The 23919-nt window shown below is 33.8% G+C and overlaps 1 protein-coding gene across 1 annotated transcript in view; it reads left to right on the top strand.

Moving 5' to 3' along the window:
* Positions 1-23919, top strand: part of LRP1B (LDL receptor related protein 1B) — a 1897582-nt gene that overhangs the window by 1165748 nt on the left and 707915 nt on the right. The window contains exons 19-20 of the mRNA XM_036857483.1: positions 12359-12439; positions 13594-13755. Coding sequence (XP_036713378.1) covers positions 12359-12439; positions 13594-13755 — 243 coding nt within the window. The remainder of the gene's footprint in view (positions 1-12358; positions 12440-13593; positions 13756-23919) is intronic.

Genomic DNA, 23919 nt, shown 5'->3' with positions numbered 1-23919 from the left:
ATTCTCTGTATCTTTATTTATATATTTTCCTGTTTAAGGATAACTTAAAAGATAAAAGCTAATTTCTCTGAAATGTTTTTTCTTTTACATGTAAAACGGCAATAATAAAAACTATCTCATAGTAGTAGTTTTATAGTCATGAGGATTAAATAGGAACCACATATAACACCAAATACAGTGTTTGGGTAGTTAATTGTACCACTCTGCCATTGGTTAGTTTGTAGTACTAATTCCCCTTTTTCCTTAATTCCATGCACTGATTAACATCAATTCTATAAGACGATTTAAAATATGGGTTTACATATCATATAGACTTACATAAACTATGAATTTAAAATGATTTACAATTATGTATCTTGCTAAAAGTTTAAAATGTATATTTGAATATTAGCAATAGGAATAGATATATATAATTTCATATATAAATAGTCATATATGTAGATACAATAAAATATTTGGACCCCTGACTAATGCTTTTGGTAGTCAGCTAACAAATAAGGACAAGGACACTGGTTACTGTAAGTGTACACTAGGATAGATAGATAGATAGATAGATAGATAGATAGATAGATAGATAGATAGATAGATAGATAGATATAGATATAGGTATAGATATAGATATAGATATAGATATGTAAGACATCAAGCATTAGTATTGCCGCTTTACTCCTGGATTTAACCCCTGTAATTCCCAAGAGAATGGGAACTTTTCCCATTGAGTGCACTTTTTTCTCTGTTATATTTAGTGGTTTTTATGTTTTCTGTGTCAGAAAACATTTTTTGAAATGTGCTGGTTCCAGTTATGTTCTTTGTTGTGCACTTAATGACCCTGTGATTTCTCATTTGCAATCAGAATCTGCGAGTATGAATCTCAATGACAATTTGATTGCCTGGTGACTTTTATATTGTGTGTGTGTGTGTGTGTGTGTGTCTTTTTAAGGTGGGGGGGGCATCTGTAAATAGAATGAGCAAGAGTGAGCTCTTAGAAACCATTTATAATCATACCTTAAACCAGTATTGATGTAATAACCAAGGTTGTGTATTCTTGGAGATATCACACTTACTTGTATGATACATTTGGAGTGTCATTTGCTTCTCTTTCCCTTGAGTGTGTTACTTTTTTTTTTTTTTAATTTTTATTGGAGTATAGTTGATTTAAAATGTTGTGTTAGTTTCAGGTGTACAGCAAAGTAAATCAGTTACACATATACATATATCCACTCCTTTTTAGATTCTTTCCCATATAGGCCATTACAGAGTATTGAGTAGAGTTCTCTGTGCTATACAGTAGGTCCTTATTAGTTATCTATTTTATATATATAGTAGTATGTATATGTTAATCCCAGTCTTCCAATTTATCCCTACCCCCTTATCCCCTGGTAACCATAAATTTGTTTTCTACATCTGTAACTCTATTTCTGTTTTGTAGATAAGTTCATTTGTACCCATTTTTTAGATTCCACATATAAGTGATATCATATGATATTTGTTTTTCACTCAGTATGACAATCTCTGGGTCCATCCATGTTGCTGCAAATGACATTATTTCATTCTTATTTATGGCTGAGTAATATTCCATTGTATATATGTACCACATCTTCTTTATCCATTCCTCTGTTGATGGACATTTAGGTTGCTTCCACATCTCTGCTATTGTAAATAGTGCTGCAGTGAACATTGGAGTGCATGTATCTTTTCAAATTATGGTTTTTTATATATAAAAGAAAAGGAAATTGCCTGGGTAGTCCAAACACAGCCAAGATTTTGGAATTGTGAATGGGTATCAACCAATCAACCATAGAGCTAGGAATAAGGAATCCCAAAGTATATTGTTTGCACTAAAAATCAACATGTATAAGCAATTTGATGAAAATTACTCTTATTAATAATTTGCTAAATTTTTAAATGCTAAAAATAGAACAGAAAAAAGTATCCCAAGCAACCTTACTACTATTTCATGGCACTGAAGAGTTTATTTCTTCTGCCCACACAGTGCTAAAATTACCAATCCCAGAGTATGAATTAGAATGAGACAAATATGTAAAATGTCACATAATTATAGCTTTCGAAATTTCTATAATATTTCAAAATAAAATTTGTTTTATTCTTTTTCTCTTGGAGGATGTGGTATTATATGTACACACACACATACACACACACACACGACTAAAATTTCCTGAAATATAGTCTTGAAATACATACCCAAATTAATTTACTTGAGATACCCACTTCTTGCATGTTTTGGGTTTTGATATAAACTGTAAATCAATTAATTGTTGTTTATTTCATCTGCCACATTTCATTGGGCATTTCTAATTTACTAAAGCTATTACTTTTTTAAATCATTTCTTGGGTTGAAAAATCTAAAGTCACTGTTTATTAACCTTAGGATTGAATTGAATATAGACTCACTTTAGTACTAATTATTTTAATCTCCAGGGAAGTCCATCACTGTTAGATATGAATCCATTCTTTGAAATTTTTTCTGCTTCCCTAAAATGTGTAAAAACAGAAAATGTAACTTTTATCTTTCCTGTATTTTTAGTCTCACTCACTGGCTTCTTTCCTTTTATGCTTATGTATGTTCAACTTTCATCCTCTTAAAAAAGGTTACCACCAGCGTAAGTACGTAACTCTCCCTTGATCCTATATCTCTCCTCAGCTATCATATTAATTCTTACTTTCCTCACAGTCCAGTGTCTTGGGAAAGTTGAAGAAAATTTATGTATGCATCTTCCACTCAGTCTACTAGAAAATGGAAACTTATTTCTTTCCCATATCATTCCATGAAAGCTCAACAAGGAAAAAAATTTATTTGAGTAGGGCACTTCAATTTGTATTTAAGATTATCTGAGCAGCCTTCATCACTGCTGTGTTTCTCCTTGAAACACCTTCTCCTCTTGTCTTCCATGACAAGATATTTCTTGGTTTCCCTCCTACATTTTTCTGATTCCTCTGTCTCTGACTACCCTTCAAATATTCTTTCCTTATTTTCTTTGGGAGAGGAAGTAAATTGCTTTCTAAAAAGTTCTCATTTCTTATTTTTTATTTGGGAAGAAGAGTACATTTTTCATTCCTGATTGAATTTTGTAAATTGTTTACAGGTTAATTTAAGTTTTATAAATTTCCTCTTGGCATTCTGATGTTCTACTGAAGTGTTTCTATACATAAATTTATTTTTACTTATATCAAGATAGACTGTGGTGCTTGAATCTAAAATCATATCTCTCATAAATTCTGGGAAATTCTAAAGAAGTATCTTTTCAAATATCACCTATCTCCATTTTCTCTCTTCACTGTTTTTGGAACTGTTAGGTTAGTGTTTGATCATTTTACTCTGTCCTCCGTGATTCTTAATCCCTTCTACATTATTTTTAATCTTTGAACTGCAATCACGGCGATTTCTTCCGATCTATTTTCCAGTTTAGTAATCGTTTCTTCAAATGTACTAATTTGTAATTTAACTAGTTCATGCAGTTTGTATTCCAAGGCTCTGATTTACATTTCTAAATGCTTTATTTGGTTGCTTTTCAAGTCTGCCTAATTTTTTTTCTCATGATGTCGTTTTACATTTTTTTTAATTTTTGTCTTTCTTTTTAAAATAAATTTTGACTTCCCTATTTTATAGTACCTATCATATTTGAATCTAATCTGTATCACATATTTTTAAAATATCTGAAGAACTTGTGGATCTAATTCTGCCATTTGTTGGATCTGCTGAATTTCACTAACCAGATTTTTTTTCTTTTGCCTTTTTTTATTTTTTTATAATTTTGAATTTTGAGCCTATCTTCTATGTTTTTCAGCCCTGTGGAAGTCTTATGAGACCTGTCTTGGGATCAGCTCTTCTGAGTACTTGGACAAGCCTCAGAAATATTATATGCCCTGAATTAATTTTTACTTTGATTTTTGTAACTTGAGTTTTCCTGAACTATAGAAACTAGAACTTAAGATGCAGGCTCATAATTATACATGTCCAGGGGAGACTGTATATTTTTTTCCACTTACAGTCCAGGCTGGAACATCTCTTTGTACTGGAAGGAATGTTATCTCATGCACCCTTCCACTGGGGGTTTAGCCTCTGAGAATCCAAGGTCTCTATTAGGATTCATACCTTGTGTGGAACTAAAGAATTGTCACCTGTCTGATGTTGAAATTAAAACCCAAACATCTACATTATAATTCTATCATTCTTCTACTGCCTTTGCGAGCAAAATAACACACACGCACGTGCACACACACACACACACACACCAGTTATAGTTCACTAACTATTCTAGTTTTCTGAACCATTTTCATTTCTGGACTTGGAAAATTTATATTATTTTCTTACATATTCACCTATGTGTTAAAATGTTTGGTTGCTATTTTATCTAGCATTTCTCATTTGTCTACCATGTTGCCAGAACTATTCAGTAATTTTTTCCAGTTCTCAGTCTCATTTTTAATATACTCCCTGGGTGTTCCTTTGACTTCCAAGACTTTGTTATATCAATAGTGATCATTTCTCTTTTACTTTTAATAAATTTATTTATTTATTTATTTTTGGCTGCATTTGGGTCTTCGTTGTTGGGTCTTAGTTGCTGCATGCGGGCTTTCTCTAGTTGCAGCAAGCGGGGGCTACTCTTCACTGTGGTGTGCAGGCTTCTCATTGCAGTGGCTTCTCTTTTTGCAGAGCTTGGGCTCTAGGCGCACGAGCTTCAGTAGTTGTGGCACGCGGGCTCAGTAGTTGTGGCTCGTGGGCTCTAGAGCACAGGCTCAATAGTTGTGGCACACGGGCTTAGTTGCTCTGTGGCATGTGGGATCTTCCCGGACCAGGGCTCAAACCCATGTCCCCTGCATTGGCAGGCAGATTCTCAACAACTGCACCACCAAGGAAGTCCCAATAGTGATCGTTTCTGAATCTGTCTCTCAAGTTTATTTACAGTTCCTAAAATTTCACTACTTCTATCTTACACCCTATTGCAGCCATTCTGAAATTCTTACAGTTTCTCAAACATTTTATATACTCTGACTTCTGGGCCTTCAGAAATGCCATCTTTCTGGAATATTCTAAAAGCACTCATTTTCCTCCCGTTTATCTGATTTAATCTGAATCTATCATTTGTGTCAGCTTGTACAACACTTCCTTTGGGGCACAATATCTAAGATTAGTTTAGATGCATATGTTGTGTGTTGCAGTAACACTTTGTACTGCCTATATTGCAGCATTTATCAGAGATTTATTAAAGTCACTTGTTTAATTATATTACAAATGTTTTTCCTACCAGATTATAAGCATTCTGAGAAAAGAAAATGCTGAAAATTGTATTCCCAGTGCCTAGTACTATTCTATTCATTCATTCATTCATTCATTCTAGGTGATGTATCTCTAAGGCCTAGAACTCTGTCTGGTATAAAGTTTTCAGTAAAATATTTTGAATGAATATCTTGAACCTTTGCAGTAGTTTTCTACTCTGTTTCATAGAGTTGGAACCTGGGGTCAGGGGTATTAAGTAACTGCCCAAGGTCACACATTAGTTAGTGATAAAACCAGGATTTGAACTCAGGTTTGCCTACCTATAAAGTTTATATTCTTTATACATGGCATCATATGTGAGATATTAAATGAGGTTTTTATGTAACAGCAATGAAAGATCGGCAAAATGAAGATGATTTGGGGTACACTGTTCTCTTACATTTTTCTCCAAAGTATATTTACTCTATTGGATCTTTGGAAGTCTGTCCTATATAAGTACCAATTCTCTGTAGCTACAAGTAGCGTCAGTAACTAGAAATGTTATATATTTTCTTAGAGGCTATAGTCCTATAATCGCTCTAATCTTACGAAGTACTGGTATTTTCCATAACTATAATTTAATTATATGCTTTGGAGTAGGTAAAAATCAGAATTGGAGTATAAATAGAAGATGTATACCACAGAAAAAACAATTAAATTTTTCATCTTTACCCCAATATTTATGTGATATAATTTTTAAGGGTATTGGTATGATCAGCAGGGTATAGTGAAAAAATAATATATTTTGGACTAGTATTCGCATTTTGCTCTGACACTTGCTGTTTATGCAGTGTATCCTTAGGCAAGTTATACTGTTTTCTTCTGCAAATTTGGGTTAGTAGTAACAATTGCAGGGCTGTTGTGAAGAGTGTAAGTAATGTATCTGTGGCTAGCCTAGTACCTCTTCTCAATAAATAGTAATATATAATGTGAGTATTATTGTCTCTTTCATGTTTATATAACACTTTCCTAACCACAGATTCCTTTATTATTCTTAACATCTATTTTAACTTGAATCTTCTATACATTTTCCACACACTTAATCATGAAGGTCAAATTCATATATATAAGATGTGTAATATATGCTCTCAAACAAACCTGTGATAACTGTATTTTGAAACTTCAATAAGTTACTTATAAATATTCATATTGGGGCCAAGGAAGAGGAATAAGTAGGAAAATCCTACTTTAGAGACAGGAAACAAACATAAATTGGATCTGAAATCTGCCTCACTGGGAAACATTTCTCTAAGCTTTGTATATTAGATACATATAAGTACCATACCAACCATGATTACCCTTGAGAGAAAGAGAAAATTGTTGCCATTTACACAATAGCCTACGTATAACCTGGCAATAAATTTTAGGTGAAAGATATAATAGATAAATTGAGCATACTACCTGCAACAATGGAAGATTTTTTAACAGTCCATTAATCCATATTATATATTCTATGAGGTTGAAGTAACTATAGAAATAAAATACAGTTTTCTTTTCCTTGCTGTAATTTTAACACGATAAATATTCTTTGACTTTGGATCTTTGTGTCTCAAGGAAGATCAAAAGTCAAAGAATATTTATGCAAAATCAAGAAAGAAAAGATTATGTATAACATTTAAGTCTTTATCAACTATAAGAATTCATAATGATATTTTAACAGAACAAGTATCCAGAAACAAACTGAAATATTGGATTCTATTTTCAACTTTAAAATTAACACTAATATGGAAGAACAGGGAAAATGTTACATTTGCTTTAAAAAGTTTTTGTTTTATTTGTTAGGAGAAAAATATGTATTGTCATTAGATCTCATTTCTCTATCACCATCAGGTACCGGTTATAGGACAGTAAGGAGTTATGGACACAGTATTTTCCAACATTAGTGAAAAATGGGTGGAGGCCTATATTAAACTTTTTTGATGAAACTCTTTCTAAAATGTATTTTACATTTGACTGCATTATTAAGCAGAGAAAAGCCCAAGATAATTTTAATATTTCTTTATTTGTTAGTTCTTTCATGTATCTGAAATTCAGTTACTGTGTTTTATAGGAATGCTGTGATAATCCCAGGAGTTATTCAGATGATGAGCCCTATTTGTTCCACACTAAATTCTTTTAGAGTGTTGTGCATTTCCAGATAATGCTTCTTCTGACTTCTTGATCTTTAGGACTTAAAGGACTCAAGAGATCATGTTACAAACCAGGAGTCTGTGGCCAGAGAGGCTGTGTGATTTACCAATAAGGAAACAAAAATGAATCATTAGTGACTTTACTCTGCTGCATGTGTCCATTAAATTAATACCTTCATTCTTTTTAGTGATTTGCCCTATGCTTTCTTCTAGTTCCCAATTTTTTTTTTCTCTATAGAATTTACCTATTGGCCCTATAAACTCAGACAACAAGGTTTCCAAGAGAAATGATGTAACTAAGTATTATGTTAAAAATGAATCAGAAATGAGGTGTAGTTGCTTAAGAACACATATGCATTATATGCATATGTTGACCTAAAACAAATAGACTGCCAGATATTTCTCCAGTAAAGATGGATTTATCCGGAATCAGCAGAGTATTGCAATTCAGGGTCTGCAACCATGGTGAGCCACATGCAAAGCCCCATAAAGGGAGGAGAACACTTTTATAGAGGGGAAAAGGAAGATGGGAGGCGTATAGAAACAGAGTTCATGACTTTTCATCGCCAGGAAAGAAAAGGAGTCTTTCTTCTTCCTGTTGGGCTCAGCTATCATCCCAGGGTGTGAGAGCTCCCCCTTCTGGTCTCCCAACTCTATTTAATTGAGGTTCCTATTTATTAATTTTTTACACATGTATATATGTTGTATTTACTGTGGGCAGAAGATGTATGGCTCTCATTTTCTTAGAGAGTGAAGATACACTGGATTTTCAATTATTTTATTCATTTTGAAAGTTTTTACCTTTACGGAGCTAATTTCCAGATTCTTTTTTTGGCTGGTTTTTAGACTTAGAATCTAAGAAGTGGATAGAATCTTAAAGGTCACATGGGAAATTTCTCAACCAATGATACACCTCATTTAATTGTATTTCGCTTTATCGCACTTCATAGATATTGTGGTTTTTACAAATTGAAAGCTTGTGTGTTGTCAGATGATGGTTAGCATTTTTTAGCAATAAAGTATTTATTAATTAAGGTATGTATGTTTTTTAGACATAATGCTATTGCACACTTAATAGACTAAAGTATAGTGTAAACATGCTTTTATATGCATCGGGAAACCAAAAATTCATGTGACTCACTTTATTGAAAATTTGGTTTATTTGAGGTTGTCTGAAACCAAACCTGCAATATCTCCTGTATTGAGGTATGCCTGCATTGCCAAATTTCAGAAGTTTCCAAATGCCTGGGGGGATTTTGCTTTTCCTAATAAAACTTATTATGTTGGCTATTATGTTCCAAAGTTTATAGAAAAGAGATTTTAAAATGTAAATTAACCTATTATAGATGCCTAAAGATGTAATGCTATTTTAAAAAATTAGATCTCATCATATCTTACACATTGCATTTAGTTGCTTACTCATTTTAATCATAACTTATGTTGATACTTCATATAAAGTCTCTATTCATGTCTACTGTACATCTTCTAAACATTAAGCACTTATTTATCCAAGGAGGAGAACACCTTTTTGACAAAATTCATGTTGATTCTTGAAAGATTAATGTAAGTTTTCATTATCTTGTCAAGTTAAAAAAAACACTTAGGAATATTGATTAAATTATGCCTTGGGCATTTTCATTTCTCTTTTGAGTGCTTTCTCTTATATGTCTGAGTATTTGTTGGGTTGCTACATGCATGGCTTTTGATATAGTCTTCTATCTCTGCATATCAGTGACTGCCTCCTTATCACTTCTATCTTTGAATCATATTTAGGCTCTCATCACATTTTTTGGCTTCAAAAAGTTACACTTATTCTAAAATTCATATCTCAAGAAATGGCTTTGGTAATCATAAAATTTAGTAAAGCTTTGTTCTGTTTTAGAATCATTTCTATTGTTGATATTATGCCAGTACCTCAGATGGATATACTCAAAGGTAAATTCACACAAAGAAATTGCTTTTTAAGAAGTAAAGAAGCAGGTAGTCAAGGATGCCATGTCAACCTGATCCGGTATGAAGCCGCTACTTTCCCTACATGTTAGTTATGAAATAATAGCAATTTATGTTGTCATTGCATAAGTTACTAATATTAAAAATGGCTATATCACTTGCAGTCTGTTCACTGAATATCACTGCTGATCACCCTGGCTGACCCTCTTTTCCCAGCTCAGCTACATGATAGGGAGAGTTCTTACAGGCTCCAAAGGTAACTCATTGTTTCACCATTTTAAGAACAAGGGTGAATATTTTAGCCTCCGATTTAAATTTGAAATATTATTTTGGGGATAATATACGAAATAGGTCTTTGACACGATCACGCAAAATTAATTTGCTTGCATTTACTATTAATTTTAGTTGCTAGTGATTTGCCAAAAATATGTGTTGATATAGACTTTTAATTTTAAAATGCCATGGTTTTTAAGGGAAAATGCAAAAATTCTATAGGACTTATAACAATGTCATTTAAAATTCTTATTTCCTGAAAATACCTTCACTAATGTACTTCATTGGTTAGTACATTGGAAGTACTAAGAAAATACTCAATAACATAGTTTTTGAGTGGAACCACTACCTGGAGTTACTTTGAAAACTCCTCTTAAAAAGAAATGATCCAGAAGAGGACTTGAGGGAAAACCTGGGAAGCATGACTGCCAAATAGGCCCAAGTTCCATGAGGAGAGCAAGGCCATATGGGGTCTGATGGTAACTACCATTCAAATCTTCTTATAAATGGTGCAGTGCAGGGAACCACTTGCCCAAGGAAGACGGCATGATGGGTGAGGTCAGCCTTATCCAACAGTCCAGAGGGCCTGATGATGGAGAGAAGATGCAGGGAGCAAACTGCCCATGCATGTGTGAGCCCCATGACTTAGCCTTTAAGGCTCTATGGAATGAGTACCTGGGTCAGGACTGTGTTTAAAAACTTAAAAGAAAAACAAAAAAAAAAGGCCCAAAGAAGTGTGACAAAAATGATTGGGTAAATCTTGGTAGGATCTGCCCTATAAAAATAAATCATAAGTTGATAGTATTACAGAATTTAAAGAAAAGATCAAGATTCAAAATGATTGAAATTTCCAACATTATGAAATAGTGACTGGTACAGACAAAAACTTGTGAACCAAATACTAAAGAAGTGAAAGTATTTAGGGACTCATTTCTGCTAGACACAAGGAAGTTCTCCTTTACACAATGAAACAATTTATGAGAAATATTTAACCTTTAAGCTGAAAATACATGACAAATATGGGTAGAGTAAAATAACAAGTAATTCATGGATGGTAAATGAAAGTAAGGTAGGAAATTGGTACGAGGTTGTTATAGATAGAGTGATAGATGGAGAGTTTGATGAACTGAATTCTAAAGACCTATTTTCCATTAAGGAAATACATATAACTTTAGGCAAGTCTAACTTTCATGCTTTCAGTTTCTTTAGGGCTGAAATAATTGGATATAATCAATGGTTTTCTTTCTTTTTTTTGAGCAAAGAAATATATTGTTATTATTCATATATTTTTCTCCAAATAAAATAGTACTCAAAAGTCCAAAATTAAAGCTGTCAGTAGATAAATAATTGTGTAGATAGATAAGAGGTGAACAGGTTTGGCTGAAGGAGTTTGGGCAGCCTGAGTCCAGCTGTTCTGCCCCCTTGGTAGCTCTGAGACAAGCTCCAAAATACAGCTTGAAAATATTGCTGGTCCCCCTGCCATCAAATATAGGCTATGATTCTACGTCACTTGTCTTAGAGAGAAAACCAAGTGTTTGCCACGAAATGACTTTAGCTCCACCTGTGAGAGGAACAATAATAAAGAATATGGGCCACAGTTCTGTCTCCATGTGTCCTTTTCTTCTGCCTTTATGCCAGTGAAATGATGGAGGTTTTTCATTCTTCTTTTTCTATTTTTTTAATGTCTATTAAGTAGGTTGTGTGTGTGAGGATTTATGATTCCATGAATATTGTCTTGGGAGCTAAAAGTTCTGATATTGAGCAAATCATGTAAACTCTATGTGAATTACTGTCACCATATGAAAAACTTTCTCCTGGGAAATATTAGTATGCTGCTCTGAATTCCTTGGATGAACTGTTTGCAGTTATATTTTATCTTATTATTACTACCTTTTTTCTTGCAATCAGTCTTGATTATCTGATCTTATTATGAAAAAAATTGTCTGCTGAATTTACTAATCCTTTGAATTGCCTAGTGATCTCCTTTTAGAATTGTTTTCTGTGCTAATTCTATGTTTTGCTTTTTAATTTTTGTTGTCATAGTTATCTAAGGGTTAGGAAAGGAGGTCTTTTGATTTAATTAAGTAAAATTTTATTTTGAAGTCCAATTCTTTGCTGTTGTTGATTTTCAGGGGAATTTTTGTGGGGTTTTTTTGTTTTTTTTTTAACTTAGAATTCACACTTTCAAAATCTATAACTGTATGATACCAACTAAACTAAATTTAATGAGTTTTTTGTTTGTGTTTGTTTTCTTACTTTCAACTTATTATGTTGACATCACTCAGGCAAAGTTGGATCCAACCTTCCTACTTCGGCTCTCTATGTTCAGAAAAGGCCTTTCACTTTTAAAGCACACACTTTACTTTGAAGCACACGAATATAGAGCTTCATCCAGCTGTTCTTCACTGGGAGGAGGTTGAGTCCCTTGGTGCAGGGAATTGACATCTATTTATTTTTCTTGCAGTATAATGAATCTAAACAGTCCTTCATCAAGTGATTCTCCTTGGCTTTCAGTCACTGAAATGTACTCATATAAAAGATATTAAAAGTATGTGTATCCTAAGTCCTCAAGAAGTTACTGCCACTATATTTGTTTACCTAATGTTTCCTCTGTGCCTTTTGCGGAAGAGAAGGGTAGAGTTCTGATCGCATTAGCAAATGAGAAACAAATTAAGTGAAACACAGTTGATAACACCTTTCCTATTGGATGTTTTTATATCTTTCACAGAATTCCCAACTTGTGAGCCACTAACTCAATTTGCATGCAAAAGTGGAAGATGCATTAGCAGCAAATGGCACTGCGACTCTGGCAAGTACCAAATGTTCACTAGACTCTGCACTGATTTGATTGGGGGCCTGGCTGGCTGTGCAGCTTTGCCTCTTTCCGAGGTAGTTTGTGAGAGGAGGTTGCAGAGTTGAGCAAAATGGCCAAGACAGGTGGTGAGAGGGCAGCTGGCACGTCAGTGGGGATTAGCATTAAGGAAAATGGAGGTCAATATCCGTCCCTTGGGGCTGTGATGGAGATTTGTTTTCAGATGTTATGCTGGACATAGTCTAAGTCTACAAACATGAAGTGAAAGCAACAACTGAGGAAATGACCTGGACAATTCAGGTTCCCCAAAGCATTTATGTAAAATGCTCTGTAACCTCAGGATGGAGTAGTTTATAAATTATATTGGAATTATCCATGGTCTCAACTTTGTCACCTTGTTGGTTTTTTTTTTTGGTACAAATGGTATTTTTTCTTCACTCAGTTGTATCATTATGTTAAATTATGCCAAATACAGGTAAATGAATTATACATAAATCGATACATTCTCAGCCATTGATTTCAATTTAATCTGTTTTCACTTCACATTCCTCTCGCCTCCCTCCTGCAACAGTTGTTAATAAAGAGTATAAGTCATTGCTAATGATAGTGTACCATAATTTCCTGATATAAATACACACTTAAGAGCCAGTGGGGGAAGGGTACACAGTGAACCCTCATGTGGGAGAATGGAGAAAAAGGATCTGAATTAAAGATACAGTTATAAACTCTGGGGCACAAAGGTTCTAGGTCTAAATAGTAATTTTCCAGCAATAATTATATCACAAGCTGTATCATTTCATAAAATTCCTACAGTCACCATTGTCTTCCCACTTCATACTTATTTCATGTTGCATAGATTTATTTAGTCAGTGGTTAGTCATTTCTGAGTGAAATAGAAATTAAGCTTCAAAATCCAAAGTCAAGGATTTTTCCCCCTTAGTTTAGTAGTTGGTATTCAATCAGAAATAAACAATATAAAAATGAAAATAATTCTCCCACTGCTCATGGGAAATGTTGATCATTGATTTATCATTCCTTTTTTTAATAACAAAAGAAAGCTCTCAATACCAAAAAGAAATGTTAAGTATTTCATAAGGAAAATTTCTCCATGGACCAGTTTTCACCACCTGGCTGTTGATGCTTCTTTCCAGATGATGACTGTGGGGACGGGAGTGATGAGGTTGGCTGTGTCCAGTCCTGCTTTGATAATCAGTTCAGATGTTCCAGTGGCAGATGTATCCCAGGCCATTGGGCCTGTGATGGTGACAATGACTGTGGAGACTTCAGTGATGAAATCAATTGTACCAGAGAAGGTTAGTAATTTTGTGAATCTGCAGAATCCCATTTTAAAGTGATATATAATATTTGGAGTATTTGAGAGTGAATATCATAGAAAAATAAATTGTTCATCAGATAAAAAAAATGTATGTGGAGCTATATAAAATAATTTGCTGATCTCTTTACTTTTTCTTTTCTCTGGTTTCTCAACCTTAATTCCTCCTTATAGTTTGATACCTTCTTCTTTGGTCTTCACTTCCTATTTCATTAGATGCTTTACTTTCATTTGATCCTTTACTTACTACTCTTTTAATCGCCTACAACTTCTAAATTTCCAAACCCCCAGACCCATCCCCAAAGGAAAAAAAAAAAGAATAAGAAAGGCATAATTTTCTTTTTATTTTTACACTATATTTGTTTCCTGAAGGCTGGAAATCATCCCCTATTAAACGGTGATGTATTCCAACTGATTGACCTTCTGGAATGCAAGCTAAAAGAGGAAGGAGATCATGACCATGGTTCCCAGCATATCCGTTGGCAGCCTGACCCTGTTGTTTGCATGGGTAACTGCAAAATTTGATCAGCCACAGGACGTGTTAATAAATTAGAAATCATGTTGGAAATATCACAGAAAAAGCATTAGCCTGTCAAAAATTCATAACAACAATAACATTAACTAGAACTTTCTTTCTGCCTAAGAAATTGAAACAATTTGTTATCCATTCTTTCATTTATTCCAAAAATACTTATTGAGAACTTTTCATGTGCCAGGCACTGTGCTTGGACCAAAGGATAGATCAAAGACTGAAAAAACATAGTCCCTGTTTAGTTTTAAAAATCTAGCATGCAAACAGACAAACAACAAAGTGAATTCTTTAATGTGGTGATGGGACAGGGCGTACCACATACTATGTGATCAAAAGAAAGAAATCATTTTCCAAGTGTTTTCCAAGGAGATATATTTGTCTTCTGCAAATATTTGACAACCTATAAAACAGAATATTTCTAAAGTATTTTCTCTGACATGAATTCCTTTTGTCTTTCTTTTGTTTCTCTTTCTTTCTTCATTTCTCTCTCTCTCTCTCTGTCTTCATTTCTCTTCATTTCTCTCAATTGTAAATACTGGAAACAGTGGCAATTACAGAGATTATCTACATAATACTAGGTTCTTAAAGGAATAAATCTAGCTTTTTGGTGAACTCCCTAAGTGATTTATTAAAAGAGATATTGTCTGATTTTGATTTTACCTATGTGACCTGGGTTATAAGAGTCGAGGCATGATCCAAATATAGCTAAACAGTCACCTATGAGCCATGAAGTGATAAAACACATGGTCCTCAAGGTGGTCACGGCATGAGTCATGTCTTTCCTGACAGTGGGCATAACAGAAGCTATAATAAAAACAGAAAATGACTAAGAAAATTTTTGGAACAGTATCTTATAAAATTCAGCATGAACATATTTTAATTTAATTTTGCTTCAAAATCAAGAGAGGAATGATAAATCTTTCTCTCTCTCTTTCTCTCTCTCTTTCCCCCTGTCCCTTTATCTCTATCTCATTTTTGTGTCCTTTTCTCTCTCAATTTAGTTGGTCCACTAGTATATATGAACTAGAACTTTTTGCCTATCACTAATCTGGAGTGGAAAAAGGAAAGGTATATAAAAAGATATTTTTCCTCTTTTTCTTTGTATATTTGAAACATTCATTTGGGGTGTGGTTGACATTTCATTACTAAATAAGACTGAATATATACTATTGGTACATTTTCCCCCATCTCACAGATGTCTTTTTAGACTCCTCATGAGGTGTACATCTGTGGACTGCTGACACTGACCCACAATATGCTGTGAAAGATAAATTGCCCCAGTGTTAATTTGCTTTCATCTCAGAAGTGAGATCCCATCCCTCTGTTCTATGTGCATGTATCTCTAAGTTAAACTGATCATCGCACATCAAGAAGTTTTGGAGAGACTGCTTTACCCTTATGAGTATCCAAAGTGAGTGGCCCATCCCCTTAGAGACTCTCTAGAGAGTTATTTGGGTTTGGATTATAGAATCAGTGGCTAAGGTTAATGACCTTTATCTTGAAGGCATCTCAATTTCACTAATATATTACTGTAAAGGATATACTGTCAGTGTGAATGCCATGCGTTTCTTATATGATTACGGTAATATGCTAAGGAAATGATCCAGGTAACCCACATGATTCTTGGACATGTTTCAAGGAAAGAATGAGAAGAACTTCCTGAACTAATTTATATTTAACTGATTATAAGTTGTACTAGGATTCCCTAATCAAATATTCTACTTGGTGAATACAAGATGCAGGAATTGAGGACAGGTATTATTCTGGGATGATTTCAGTGTGTAAGACAATGCATAGTGTTTCAAAGGGCATTGAAATATTTTTATCCATCATTATTTCATGTATGCTGATATGGAAGTTGTAAAATAACCATGACACATAGAATTGTTAACGCTGATCAGGAAGGCCATTTTGCACTTGTAGGATTTGTGAGGACATTGCCAAGGTAAAGTAGAAATTTGATTCAATTAGTCATATAATTCAGTCCCAGAACCTGCTGCAGAAGAAAGAGCAGGGGATTCTGGCTTGAGTTTCAGGACTGGCTGTCAAAACTGATCAAATCCACCATATAATTGCTCAGCACTTTGCTTTACGCTGCCTGGGTAAGCAGAGCATATGGTGTAGTTTCTCTCAACTCAAATTGTTTTCAAAAGGGCAGAAAATACTCTTGAATTGACTTTTAATAGTAAAGGAGAAGGAGATAGCAAGAGTAACATTCCATATATAATCTCTATTTCAGAAAATTCCTGAGCTTAAGTTCAATTCATATTCTTTCTGATACCACTTTCAAGAAAAGAATTTCTATGGTGACCATTTTTTCATCAGCAAGATGATTAATATGTGGGAAAAGTGTTAATGACTAGTCCCCTCCTAGATTAATGTACACTCATCTCTTTCTTCCTTCATATTGTGCTTCTCTTTCTCTCACTTCCAAACTCCTTTACTAGGCAAAGAAGCTACAATATCTTTACAAGTTACTGTGCAAGCGTGCACATGCGCGTGTGTGCGCACACACACACAGAGTCTATGAGCTGAAGTGGAATAGAAAGACCATCCATGGCACATGATTCCTTCCTTTGTTTCAATGCCTGTTTTTCATTAATTTAGCGCTTTTTGGTTCTGAATCCTTTGGTTGGTACATATATTTATAGTTACTCTTTTGTAGCTACTGGGTGAATAGTTTTTCCAAGTGGAAAAACAGTGAGGCTGGACTGTCAAAGAATTTGGTATGAGGGAACTTCCTCTAGAGCCTCAGTCCTGGCCATTTATTAAATATTGAAAGGTTTTGTAAAAAAGATGGTTTTACCTGTAAGAACATCAAGAATCAAGTTAAAATGAGACTTCAGTCTTTTCTTACAAGTCTTTACCTCCCTGGCTGTAATATTTTTAAAAAGAGAGCATGAGAGAGAGATGCTGGACATATGTCACATCTGTAAAACACCAAATATATAGAATTAATCTTATCCCATCGTTGATAGTTTAATTCATTTGAGTTATATAAACTTTCATTCTTATACTCTTTTTGGGAATTGTCTCAAGCATATTTCACACAAGGAATAAGGCATTTCTATAATAAACATATGAAAATTGTGCAGTATCTTTAGACAGCTATTCTTCCAGGTCAATTTCCATTTAGAAATTGTTGTAAAAATTTATAACAAGTAATTTCAACGTGGACTTGATGGAGAAGGGAACAGGTTTTCTCCAGAATAGATTTTGCCTAAATTTTATAATTTCTTCTAAATGCAACCTAAATATCCCTCAAATATTTGGATTTTTCTTTGAGAAAGCCCCTGACACTGTTTTATGATTACTGTTCTCTAATGTCTTCTGTTTGGCTAAAAAGGGAGTATTTACTACCTGCTGCATTAAGTGAATGAGCTGGGTGATGCTGGAATGTGTGATCTCTTATTTACGTCACAAATATAAATTAAATGCAAATTTGAGATTTAGTATGTATTGACCTTCAATTTTGATTTATTATAAATAATCTTTAACAAGTTCCCAAATCCATTAGGCAGTCAAATGTATACCATTATTAATGTATGTGCTCACACATGCTTATGTTCTGTTGCTTTAACTGTTTTTGTTTCTGCTTTGGAAACTTCCATTTCTTTTGGGCTTCATCTGCATTCATTCATGCATGCATTTATTCATTTGCCTCTCTACATCCTTGTTCCCAGTTTAAGTAGGGAACTAGAATAATTTTATTTTATCTTTGTAGTTTCATAGTCAAGTACAATATTTGATATATAATGAGTATTCAGTAAATAATTATTGAGTGAGTCTATTTCTTGACCACAAAAGTTGTTTATATTTCAGAATCAACACTTATTTGTTTTGTCTTATACATCTAGTAACTTCTGTCCTCATCCTGGAGTTTATTTCCATGATGACGTACAAGGCTAGGTGTATGGATCTAATCATTTACATTTCCTCAATACAGCATAGCCACTCTCATTTATCTGATAATATTGGCAATTTCAGCCTAGGATTCAATAAAATATAATAGATAGGAAATCCTCTTTATCTTTTATTATTGTTTGCTTCATTTTTATGTCCTTTCTGTCCAATAGATAGTAAGTTTCAGAAAGATAAGAAAAGTTTACATCTTTTTTGTATCTATAAAACAGTAAGTACCGGAGAGGAGATTCCATCCATGATACTGTAGGAGGGGGAAAAGGAGTTAACCTGTGTTGGCATCCCACAAATTGCCAGGAACTTTACATTTGTTATTCCATTTAACGCTCAGAATAAGGATTACCAGAGAGGTTAAGATACTTGCCTAGGATTACACAGCTGGCATTTCAGAGGTTGTCTGCTCTTTATTCCTATGTCCAGCTGTCTGCTTCTGCAGCTATCGAGTATAATCTCTTTTATTTTTTTCTGTCTCTATGAATTAACATTTGTATGATCCCCAAATAATTACTATGTTGTTCTCAATTGAATACTCATTTTCTCTTTAAAATGAAAGAGAAAGACCTTTCTACTTATTATGGGTCTTTGTAATGAAATTTGCCAAAGGGCACTAGAAGGTACCCAGGCCATTACATTAAATCATCACAAGAAGTCCATCTGTCTCTTTTTTTGTTTTTATTCTCCTCCCCCCCACCCCAGCCCCACACACAATTCTCCTTGATAAAGTGGATTCTGGAACTTTGTCATTGGAATAGCTGTGGACATTCCCACACAATTTCTCCATTCACCCAAAGAACATGTTTCTCTGCCATAAAAGTTTTACCTCATAGACTCAAAAAATGTAGGAAGCTGGAAGAAAACAGAAAGATCATTTAGTTCAGTCGTTTCATTGTGCAGATGAGGGAAAGGGCTAAGCTAGATAAAATTATCCTTATGTGTATATAACAATCACAAAAACGTGATGCTACTTCCTGGAAGGAGCTGATAGTGTTCTGTGTTAGAGATGTTGAGACTGGGCCCTTTGATCCATAAAGACATGTTTTGGGAGAGATTTTGAATTCAAATGATTATGCCAAGTTCTTAGTGGAAAATGCAAAAAGGTCTGGCAGTTCCGCCAACCAGAAAGCAACAAAATCCTACCTGGGAGATTGAATCCACTCAGGGCACTGCAGGTATCAAACCTGATATTTAGCTGAAGACTTAGGTTACACATTTAAGCATAGAGAGAATGGAAAAGGAAACCAATATCTTTTGACTTCCCACCTACGTCATATCCTAACTCAGCTGAACCATCATGTTTTTAGCACCTATGTTTAATCCTAAACATAGGAAATAAGATATCAGCAAATCCTATACACAATCAGACTCAGTCACCTGTCTTGTTTTTCTTTCATGAAAATATTCTGAAGATACTTTCAATTCACTTTTACTAGAACACACAAATGCTATTATTTCTTAGGCACTGAACTTTATTGAGAATTAAGTACAGGTATTGGCTTTCAATTTGGGGAAATTATCAAATTATGTTATGGACTCAGCAAATTCATATAATCTTCCCTCCTAATGTTTTTTAACTGCTCTCTTTTAATGAAAATATGGATTTTTCCTGATAAAATACAATTAAAAGAAAATTTAAATTTCATCCAGTTTTAGAGAGGTATAACATCTCTTTTCAATGAGATACAAATTGTCTGGCTTAACTTTATTCTCTCACAGGTCGATATTTTGTTTAGGGACTGTTAACACTGAGATATCAAAACAATGTTAATTATTAATGGATTTTATCCATAGAAAAATCTCTTTTTGTTTTCTAGGACAAAATAGCTCTTTAAAGGTCATTTCAACCTTAATACTGCAAACATCTTTTACATCAAGAGCAAAGAAAACTCAAGGCTTTTGAATCAATTAATAACAAAGACTGTTTTGAGAATCTACAATGTTCCTAGCAATGTGATTATCAAGAAAATTAAAAGGAATCAGATAAATATAATTTTTAAATGAAATCTTAGAGAGTGAGTCATAAAAATAGGAAGAAAGAAGTCAATTATCTTCATCTTTACACTTTAGAAAATTATTAATGGGTCTATACTTATTCCTAGATGAATTTAGCTTTTGTATTAAGACAGTAATTATGTACCTAGACACTAAACAAAGTAACATCTCTTGTTTTCTAAAAGATATAATTAGTAAAGTCAATAGGTAACAAAAGACCTAATTTTAATGAAGAATTTCCTACTCTTTTAACAGAATTGAACAATAAGGGCAAGAGTGAACTCATTTCCATAGTCTTTAAATTCTGCTTCCTTGTTCTTAAATTGTGGTTAATGATCAGTGAAATGGTAGAACTTGAGGCATTCAGCTGGAAAAAAAAAAAAACACAAATAAACAAACAGAAAAGAGACAAAGGGCATGTATAATGTACAAAATAATTAGTTCACCTCTCAATAATTGAGTAGTGCCCATGCATTTGTGAGAGTAAAGAAATAAGCAATAGGATAAACTTTGCTTTTTCCCATAAAAATAGTTGGTAATTAGCTTCTTTCAGAGTCTGTTTGAACTGTCAGCCTTTGTTCCCTTATTTATGTGAAGCATCGATTCGGTTTGCACTTAAGTGTTATATTCCTGCAATGAAATGACCAGATTCATTCACTTTTTGTTAGGGAATTTATTTCAGTCCTGGGTTGGTATTTGCGTACACACAGGATTCCTAAGAAAAATTAGGTGTCATTGTCTGCATCCCGAACTTTTCCACAAATGAATTTGTTATGTAAAATCATCTACTTAAACTACCGTGACCTTCCTGGTATGGAATAGTCACTGGTATCAGGATCTTTCAGCACAGCATGCTGTTATGTTGATATGTATACACTTGATGGGTGTTCTATAAATCGTAAGCAGAATTTAGAACATTTTAGAGCACAGGTCAGCAGATCTTTTCTGTAAATGGTCAGATAGTAAATATTTTAGATTTTGCCTGTTTCAACTACCCAACTCCACTGTTTTAGCACCAAAGAAGCCATATACTATATGTCTACAAACGATTATGACTGTCTTCCAATAAAACGTTACTTAAAATTCAGGTAGTGAACCCAAATTGGTCTGCAGGTCATAGCATACTGACTCTTCCTTTAAAATACAAGTAGAGACACATTCTAAAGGAGTTATAATTCTGAATAACCTTTTATGCCCATGTTTCAGGAAATATCAAACTTATCATGAGACAAGGCAAAAACTAATAGGGAGAAGAAAAGGGCAAAATAAAGAAGAGATAATAATTTTAAAATGTTACTCTCTGGCTCTGCCTCAAACATATAGCTCATGTGTATATATGCTTATACATATTCTTTCTACATAATAATGTTCTATATTATTTTTAAAAATCAAGTTAAATAATGTCACAATTTTTCCAGTAAATATTTAAGGTCTACTGTGAACTAGTCATATTTCTAAGCCAAGAAGTAAATTCCAAATATAAAATATCCACGCTATAATCTGTTTTACTTAATATTTAATATCTAACATGTCTGTTAAGGTGAATGGTTAATTTGAACGGTGAATGGAAAAATAGGTTTCTCAATTACATAACCAATTTAACAGATTAATACACTCTGTTTACTTCTATTTTGATAATGTAGAAGTTCATCATTCCTGTGATATATTAAATTTTAAATAATATATTCATGGTGGAGTTCCAGATACCAAAACTTAAAATTGTAATGAGCTAAAAACAATGCTTTATTTGTTTTATGTAGATTTCACTTTAATACTTGAACATACTAGGGGATATTTAAAACCCTAAATTGTTTCAGTATATTTTTCAATATTTTTATGTCGCTATATGTCTATGTGTTTTTAACACTAGAAACATTTTAGTGTTATAATAATTGAATTTGTGCCTAGATATCCACACATTTTTTTTCTGTCATGAAAATTCAACATTGGCAACAGAATTTTATTTTTTATTTTATTTTAAAAAATTTTTTATACAGCAGTTTCTTATTACTTATCTATTTTATACATATTAGTGTATATATGTCAATCCCAATCTCCCAATTCATCACACCACCACCACCACCACCACCACCACCCCACTTTCCCCCCTTGGTGTCCATACGTTTGTTCTCTACATCTGTGTCTCTATTTCTGCCTTGCAAACCGGTTCACCTATAAAAAATCTACCATTTTTCTAGATTCCACATATACTTGTTAATATATGATCTTTGTTTTTTCTCTTTCTGACTTCACTCTGTATGACAGTCTCTAGGTCCATCCACGTCTCTACAGATGACCCAATTTCATTCCTTTCTATGGCTGAGTAATACTCCATTGTATATATGTACCACTTCTTCTTTGTCCATTCGTCTGTCAATGGGCATTTAGGTTGCTTCCATGACCTGGCTATTGTAAATAGTGCTGCAGTGAACATTGGCGTGCATGTGTCTTTTTGAATTATGGTTTTCTCTGGGTATATGCCCGGATTGCTGGGCCACACTGTAATTCTATTTTTAGTTTTTTAAGGACCCTCCATACTGTTCACCATAGTGGCTGTATCAATTTATATTCCCACCAGCCATGCAAGAGGGTTCCCTTCTCTCCAACATTTGTTGTTTGTAGATTTTCTGATGATGCCCATTCTAACTGGTGTGAGGTGATACCTCATTGTAGTTTTGATTTGCATTTCTCTAATAATTAGTGATGTTGACCATCCTTTCATGTGTTGGTTGGCAATCTGTATATCTTCTTTGGAGAAATGTCCATTTAGGTCTTCTGCCCATTTTTGGATTGGGTTGTTTGTTTTTTTGATATTGAGCTGCATGAGCAGCTTGTAAATTTTGGAGATTAATCCTTTGTCAGTTGCTTCATTGGCAAATATTTTCTCCCATTCTGAGGGTTGTTTTTCGTCTTGTTTATGGTTTCCTTTGCTGTGCAAAAGCTTTTAAGTTTCATTAGGTCCCATTTGTTTATTTTTGTTTTTATTTCCATTACTCTAGGAGGTGAGGCAAAAAAGGATCTTGCTGTGATTTATGTCAAAGAGTGTTTTTCCTATCTTTTCCTCTAAGAGTGTTATAATGTCCAGTCTTACATTTAGATGGATTTACATTGAATCCATTTTGAGTTTATTTCTGTGTATGGTGTTAAGCAGTGTTCTAATTTCATTCTTTTACATGTAGCAGTCCAGTTTTCCCAGCACCACTTATTGAAGGGACTGTCTTTTCTCCACTGTATATCCTTGCCACCTTTGCCATAGATTAGTTAACCACAGGTGTGTGGGTTTATCTCTGGGCTTTCTACCCTGTTCCATTGATCTGTATTTCTGTTTTTGTGCCAGTACCATACTGTCTTGACTACTGTAGCTGCGTAGTATAGTCTGAAGTCAGGGAGTCTGATTCCTCCAGCTCCATTTTTTTCCCTCAAGATTGCTTTGGCTATTTGAGGTCTTTTGTGTCTCCATACAAATTTTCAGATTTTTTTGTCCTAGTTCTGTAAAAAACGTCATGGTAATTTAATAGGGATTGCACTGAATCTGTAGATTGTTTTGGGTAGTATAGTCATTTTCACAATATTGGTTCTTCCAATCCAAGAACATGGTATCTCTCTCCATCTGTTAGTGTCATCTCTGATTTCTTTCATCAGTGTCTTATAGTTTTATGAGTACAGGTTTTTACCTCCTTAGGTAGGTTTATTCCTAGGTAT

This window comes from Balaenoptera musculus, chromosome 7, assembly GCF_009873245.2.
Source record: "Balaenoptera musculus isolate JJ_BM4_2016_0621 chromosome 7, mBalMus1.pri.v3, whole genome shotgun sequence".
Lineage (NCBI taxonomy): Eukaryota > Metazoa > Chordata > Mammalia > Artiodactyla > Balaenopteridae > Balaenoptera > Balaenoptera musculus.
The sequence above is the reverse complement of the archived record's forward strand: the minus strand, read 5'-3'. Positions and strand labels throughout refer to the sequence as shown.